Raw genomic sequence first — 7938 nt, 5'->3', positions numbered from 1 at the left:
CTTAAAACTTTCAAAAGATGCAATCAAATGCTAAAATTTGTTATGAAAATGCAATTGAGTCCTAAAACTTTCGAAAAATTTAATCAAGTCATAAAACTTGTCAAGTTGATCCGATCAAGTCCTTCCATTAACTCCGTTCAATTTGCTAAACAGGAAATGCTAACAAGTTTTAGGACTTGATTACACCAACATGACAAGTTTTAGGATTTAATTGCACTTTTTGAAAGGTTGAGGACTCAATTGTACTTTCGTGACAAGTTTTAGGATTTGATTGCATTTTTTAAAAATTTTAGGATTCGATTGTACTTTTTATCAAATACTAAATGAACCTTTAAGTTAAATACATCGAAACTCTGGTTCCTCACCGAAGTGATAACTTTCAGGCACACCTTTTCAGACAGTAGATGCGTGTTCAGGAACACATCGAAGTCGGATCGCTTGAAACAGTCCAAGAACCTGAACCTGTAACTAATGCAGAACATGGGCCATGTGGACTATGCATTCATTTTTTTCAGGTTTCATCACTGCAACAAGCAGCGTACGTAGGGACATGTTTTGCCAGACGCTTGACCATAACGTCCCTGCTTTTCGAAGATCAGGGACGACGTTTTAATGACATCCCACCACAGAGACGCCGAGGGACAAGTACACAGAAACCTTGAATGAAATGACAGTAAAGTTTGACAGAGCTACTTATCAACTTGCATTACTAGTCCACCGAGCAGAGAACTCTCAAATCTATGACGAGCGCTTGATTTGAATAGGATTTTGCACCGCTAGTAATTTTCCAAAATTAGATGGTTTGATGCATGCAGCTAACTCATTTGCAGGAATCATCGGAGAATGCTCACCAATGTCTGCTAGAAGTTTAGCCCTGTTGTACTTGTCCAAATGAATAAGCAAATCTAGAAGTAACAATTGCACCAAAAACATGTGCCGACTGTCATGGAAACAATCACATTGGTGACATCATTTGCATTAATGCATCTACTAATAGAAGCTCATGATGCAATATTGTTTTAGGAACATTACCTACAGATGAACACTTACTAATGAAACCGTGATATTGAAAAAGAGGGAAGTTCTGGTTCCCCTAATGATGCAAAGAAATTTTGAACTTCACAGTGATTGTACAATTCCAAAGTCGGCAAGCTTCCCTTATATATTGGCAAAAAATTTCAGTGGTCACAATGTTTGCTAAGTCTTAAGAAGTGGTAATCCCGTCTTTAGGAGAGTAAAGAACTTTGCAACATGTCACGCTGATAATAATCTGATATACTTAATCCTCACTTAACTACGAAATTTGTCATTTACATAATTATAGACAAGTTAAAGGGGCCATCTGTGTACCTTGAGTACTTGGGACATGGAAAATCTTGGCAAATACATAGATAACTCATCATAAATTGCAGCAGACTTTTTCCAGACCTTAAGATGATGGCTATCCATATATTCCTGGAATGATAGATGTTTAACGATTTTGCATATTGTTACAAAAGCGACAAAACACGGGCAGCCCTCCTACCAATATGACTTTCATCATGAATGTTCCGGCCAGTCATGCCAACGAGAAGCAATTTAGCCGTTGATCCATAGTGTTCCACTATATCCTTTGAGTGGAAAATCTTCTCCAAGAATCCCAAAGCCTCTTCCTTGAGTGAATCCATTCTCCATGTGAAGATCTCCAAGAGGGGCTTGATTGCATTGGCTTTGTGCAGAGTGCTCGCACCTCTGTTGGGAGATCCTTCCCTCACCAGCATTGAAGGTGCCTGAATTGCGTCATATGCTGTTGCATGAACCTGTATCCTCAAGAGTTCATCTAAATCAGGCAAAGCATTGGCCTCCAGGAGACAGAACGTAGAGGCAACACTACATTTGCTGCCATGGGCTGGGCATAGATGCACACGTGCACTGAAACACCAACAAAAGCTAGGTTTAGTGGCCATAACGAGCCTTGGAGTGCTCATTGATAGATTACCGATGAGAGCTGCTGCTCTTGCCTTGGCCGTCACAGAACCGACCCGGAGAAAGTTTACTAGTAGAGGATAAACTCCTTGCTCGACCACAATACGCTGTGACTCCACATTTGCGGGGTCTGTGAACCTGAAGAGTGCGCTAAGGGCATTCTCTTTTGCTTCCATGGTTCCTGATCTCAATACTTTCACAATCTAGAAAAAGTGAAAGGATATAAGACGACTTCCTTCCGTGGTTTTAAGAACTTTATGTAATGTTATATTAGTGGATATTCGAAAATACTTTGGTTCCGTTCAAATTTTTTGCTTATTTTGGCAAGGAACCTAGAAATTGATTCATGCGATTTTGCATGATTATTGAGGATGATGAGTGGCAACTTTGAGAATGAATATTCATTTAAGAGGGGTAAGTTAAATAAAAACAAATATAGAACCAAACGACTTCCAGAGCAAGTGATTTTGATAAAAAATTTTGGAGGTGTGTTGATTATAGAATGATTATTATCATTTTGCGTGATTTGAACGATTATTATCATTTTGGGTTAGTGTTTTGAATTTATGTTTGACATATTTCGATAGTGAAATTTTCTTTTAACTTGCAAGAGATCTTTTACTGAACACAAGTCTGTCAATTTATAAAATGAGTCAGCCAAATGCCAAGTGAAAATTGCAAATCTTTTAATTGACATCGGGGAATGTCAGACAAATACATTAAGTTTTTTCTTGTATGACACCATATGTTAAATGTGGTTTCTTGGATTTTTAACATAATTTTCCTCTGCCATTTTCACTTTGACTGGTTTGCTTCTTTTCTGTTTTTAAGCATTTGTACATTTTCCATAGATACGAATATAAGATCAAATCTCCAATATTTTTTCAGAAGAAAAAGTTCAAGATTTTTGTTTTGTACTTTGAATATCAATCTCTTGCTTAGAAAGTTCTTTGTTGTAGAGTAACTTGATTCGTTTGCCAGAGTTTTTTGGCTTTTCAACCTGTTTGGTGATCTTTTGTAACATGAACATCTTAATGAAATATATGAAGTGTTTTTTGGGAAAGTACCTTTTCATATGATGATTCACTATTGCTTATCTTGCACCGGAGCTTTTCTTTACCATTTTTGCTTTTCTAAATGCTGCATCTGATTTCCTTACTCTGATTTATACCTGATTTAGTATGTCTTTTTATGCCAACTTCCATCAGTGCTTTTCTTTACCATTTTGCTTTTCCAAATGCTGCTTCTGATGGAATTTTTTCCTTAATCTGATTTATACGTGACTCAGTATTTGTCTTTTTATACCATTTTTCTTTTAAAGAACGTCAAGCAGGAATCTCTCTCTTAATAGCATTATGAGCAGCAAGTTTTCACATCTCTTTTTTGCCAAATAAGTTAAAACTCTTGTAATCTCCTTTTGAATATATCCCTTTTTTATTGGAAGTTCTGATTTTTCGTAAAAATCTCTCTCTATTGTAAAGAATTGTGAGACTCTTGTTTTGTTTTAAAGAAGTTAATCTTCTTGATTTTAAGTTTTCTGTTAAAGTGCAACCAGATTTAAAGTTTTCCATCAAAGTGGTTTCTAAATGTTGTAAATGATGGCAATTTTTTTCCTTAATCTGTTTTGTAAGAGACCTATTATTTGGAAGCAGCTTATGGAGTTTAAATTTGCTTTTAAAGAGAAACACGCATATTATGTTAGATTATAAGAAAAGTTTCTCGAATCTATTTCTCAATTGCTTAGTTTTCAAATATGTTGTTTTTGCCCAAAAAAAAGAGTTAACTTTGTTTTCTCCTTTTGAATATTTTCTCTTTTTTAAAGTTCTTTGTTAAAAAAATAGACTTTCTAAATTCTATCTATGTTCTAAATAGTTGTGATACTTTTGTTTTGACCTTTTAAAGAGAAACATGCATATTGTGTTATTAGATTATAAGAGAAGTTTCTCTAATCTATTTCTCAATTGCTTAGTTTTCAAATATGTCGTTTTTGCCAAAAGTTAACTTTGTTTTCTCCTTTTGAATATTTTCTCTTTTTTTAAAGTTCTTTGTTAAAATAGGCTTCGTAAAATCTATCTAAGTTTTAAATAGTTGTGATTCTTTTGTTTTGACCTTTCTAACTAAGTTTTCTGTCAAAGAGTAACCGGATTCAAAGTTTCTCGTGAAAGTTGTTTCAACTGTTGCAAATAATGGGAATTTTCTTCCTTACTTTGATTTGTACGAGACCTATTGTTTCCAAACAGCGGGAGTTTAAATTTGCTTTTAAAGAACGTCATGCAAATTATTTTAGATTCTATCACAAGCTTTTTCAATCTATTTCTCCATAACTTTATGGGCAAAAAGTTTGCCCGTATCTCTTTTTTGTCAAAAAACTGAAACCTTTATTTTCTTCTTTTGTATACTTATTTCTTTGTTTTGAAAGTTCTTTGTTAAAGAAATTTCCTAATACGTTTCTCTATTTTAAAGAATGTGAGACTTTTATTTTGTTTTTTCTACATATAAACTTCTTGATTTAAAGTTCTGTCTTCAAGTAACGGGATTTAAAGTTCTTTTATTTAGTCTTTCTAAATGTTGCGAATCTTGCCTTTTTTCTTCCTTACTCTGTTTTGCACCAGACATACTATTTCTTGAACAACATTGGAAGTTTAAATTTGCTTTAAAAGAACATCATGCAAATTCTTTTAGATTTTATCACAAGTTTTTCCGATCTATTTCTCAATAGCTTATGGATAGAATGTTTGCAAGTATCTCTCATCTCCAAAAAAACTTGAACTTTTGTCTTCTCCTAATGTATACTTATTTATGTGGTTTAAAAGTTCTTTGTTGAAGTGATTTGCTAATATCTCTCTCTGTTTGAAAGAATTGTGAAACTTTTCTTTTGTCCTGTTTTTTTTCTTGGTCAGATTTGTTTTGGCCTCTTTAAATTTTAACTTTGTGATTTGTTTCCAAATGTTGCAAATCTTGGTTATTTTCCTCTTTACTCTGTTTTGTACTAGACCGACTACTTTTCAAACAACATTGGGAATTTAAATTTGTTATTAAGGAATGTCATGCAAAATATTTTAGATTCTGGCACAAGTTTTTCCAATCTATATTTCAACCTCTTTAAATTTTAACTTTGTGATTTGTTTCCAAATGTTGCAAATCTTGGTTATTTTCCTCTTTACTCTGTTTTGTACTAGACCGACTACTTTTCAAACAACATTGGGAATTTAAATTTGTTATTAAGGAATGTCATGCAAAATATTTTAGATTCTGGCACAAGTTTTTCCAATCTATATTTCAATGGGTTTATGAGAAAAAAGTTTGCTAGTATCTCTTTTTTTGCCAAAAAACTACGAACTTATTTTTTTCTCCTTTTGTATACTTATCTCTTTGTTTTAAAAGCTCTTTGTTAAAGATATTTCCTATTTTCTCTTTGCTTTTTTAAAAGATTTGTCATCACACAGCTCTTTTCGACCAAAGTGGCATTTCAATCAATAGGCATCCCAAAATTATAGGGACCATTCCATAGATAAGCATTTTAATATTATAGCATCTACTCACCACAAATGAAACTTTGCCAAAATTACACAAATCGCTTTGACGTCAACCTCCAACCAATAATCGCCCCAAACTCGAAAAACCATTCCGCTGTTGACCTCAAGTCATCACCAAAAATTGTACAAATCATCCTGCAATCAACTAACAAGATCAATATAGCTGCTGAATCTCTTATTTATACAAAGACCCGGCAAACGTGATAAGAAAAATGACTGGAGTGGGTAATCACAAGATGATCTTAAAACGAAGACAAAATTTCAAAGAATTTCCTTCTTGACATACCTCTCGAAATAATTTATATATTCATTAAGACAAAGCAAGGTCAAGCAAGAAAACCAATAATAAGGGGAGAAACAAATGAGTCGAATATGTCATTTCACAACATACAAATCGCAGAAGTAGAGAGCATACTAGGACTTTCTAATGTTATAATGGTTAGTCAGCAGCACATTTCTGCCAGATGTCAATCAAAATCCATCCTTGTCCACCATCCTTCACCCACCACCAGTTGTTTCATACTGTATTTTCAGTTATCTCTCCATAATCAATCTTATCAATCAGCCATCAAAAACCATTTTCCGGATCACCACATGGAGACCTCGAGAGCATACTAGAGCTTTCTAACGGTATAATAGTTGGTCAACAGATTTCCACCAGATATCAGTCAAAGCCATCCTTGTCCACCATCTTGCATATCTATTTTTAGTGATCTCTCTATAATCAATCTTATCTGTCAGCCACTGAAAAACATTTTCCAGATCACCACATGGAGACCATGTTTGTGGCTCTCCAATCTAAATACCATCAATGGACATATAAATCCTTCTACACGTCACTAGACCACATCATCACTTTGTCCTTTAAAAGCAAGGTCAAGCAAGAAAAACAATAATAAGGGGAGAAACAAATAAGTAGAATATGTCAATTCACAACTACAAATCGCAACATACAAATCGCAGAAGTAGAGAGCATACTAGGGCTTTCTAATGCTATAATAGTTAGTCAGCAGCATATTTCCACTAGATATCAATCAAAACCCATCCTTGTCCACCATCCTTCACCTACCACCAGTTGTGTCATACTCTATTTTCAGTTATCTCTCCATAATCAATCTTATCAATCAGCCATCAAAAACCATTTTTAAGATCACCACATGGAGACCTCGAGAGCATACTAGGGCTTTTTAAAGGTATAATAGTTGGTCAACAGATTTCCACCAGATATCAATCAAAACCATCCTTGCCACCCATCTTTCGCTCTATTTTCAGTGATCTCTCTATAATCAATCTTATCAGTCAGCCATCAAAAAACCATTTTCAAGATCACCACATGGAGACCTTGTTTGGGGCTCTCCAATCTAAACACCATCAATGGACATATAAGTCCTTCTACACATCACTAGACCACGTTATCACTTTGTACTTTAATTTTGCTAACCCAAGAAAGCCAAGATAAGTCAAAGATTAGCAGCCTAGGTTGTGCAAATAGGTCAGCAATAGACAGACCCCGTGTTCACCAATTCCCGCAGCATCAACTTCCTCTTCCCCAAATTAACCATCTAATGCTCCATCCCCATCCAGACATTCTCCTCCATTAGTTAGCCCACAAAACCACTTGATCATCTATAAAATAATGAGTGAGAGAAATGTGACATTGTCAAATGCCAATTCGGAACCTTGTTGACAATGCTTTCTCAACACTCAAGTAGATCATCTTACTTATATTAACTACCATCGCTATGAGATATTTGAAATCTTTTGGTTCGTAAAGCAACTGAGAAATAGATTCAACAAACTTGTGATATAATCTAACATAATTCGCATTATGTTCTTTACAATCAAATTTAAACTCCAAATTTTGTTTCAAAATAACAGGTCTTGGTAATATATAGAAAATTGCAATCCAGTTACTCTTTGACAGAAAACTGAAAATTAAGAAGTTTCACAACTCTTTAAAACAGACAGACATGTTACAAATCTCTCTAACAAAGAACTTTTAAAAATGGAAAAGGAGAAAACCAAAGTATAACTTATTTTGCAGAAAATGATATTTGAAAACTTCCTGCACATAAACCTAATGAGAAATAGATTGAAAAACTTGTAATAGAATCTAAAATAATATGCATGACGTGCTTTGAAAGCAAATTTAAACTCACAATGGTTAAATTCTTTGAAACAGAGAGATAATAGGAGATCTCTTAACAGAGAACTTTTAAAACAGAGATAAGTAAACAAAACTAGAAAACAAAAGTTCATGTTTTTTGGCAAAAAAAAGATATTTGCAAACATACTTGCTCATAGAGCTACTGAGAAATAGTTTTTTGGCAAAAATGAGATATTTGCCATAATCTGCAAGATGTGGAAACTACATTAATGAAAACATTCAATCCAGTCACTCAAAGGCAGGAAACTCAAAATCAAGAAGTTAATATAT

General features: G+C 34.1%; 1 protein-coding gene across 1 annotated transcript; it reads right to left on the bottom strand.

Moving 5' to 3' along the window:
• Window positions 1–1243: 1243 nt before the first annotated feature.
• Window positions 1244–5638, bottom strand: LOC130138430 (U-box domain-containing protein 24-like). The gene is made up of 2 exons (XM_056312535.1): window positions 5509–5638; window positions 1244–2168 (listed from the first exon to the last, which is right to left on the bottom strand). The coding sequence occupies exon 2, from the start codon at window positions 2139–2141 to the stop codon at window positions 1491–1493; it is 651 nt and encodes a 216-aa protein (XP_056168510.1). The 5' UTR covers window positions 2142–2168; window positions 5509–5638; the 3' UTR covers window positions 1244–1490.
• Between the last annotated feature and the right edge of the window lie 2300 nt (window positions 5639–7938).

Source organism: Syzygium oleosum, unplaced genomic scaffold (assembly GCF_021117445.2).
Source record: "Syzygium oleosum isolate NSW1041296 unplaced genomic scaffold, Sole_v2.1 Sole_v2.06, whole genome shotgun sequence".
NCBI lineage: Eukaryota > Viridiplantae > Streptophyta > Magnoliopsida > Myrtales > Myrtaceae > Syzygium > Syzygium oleosum.
This window is presented reverse-complemented; position numbering and strand designations above follow the sequence as displayed.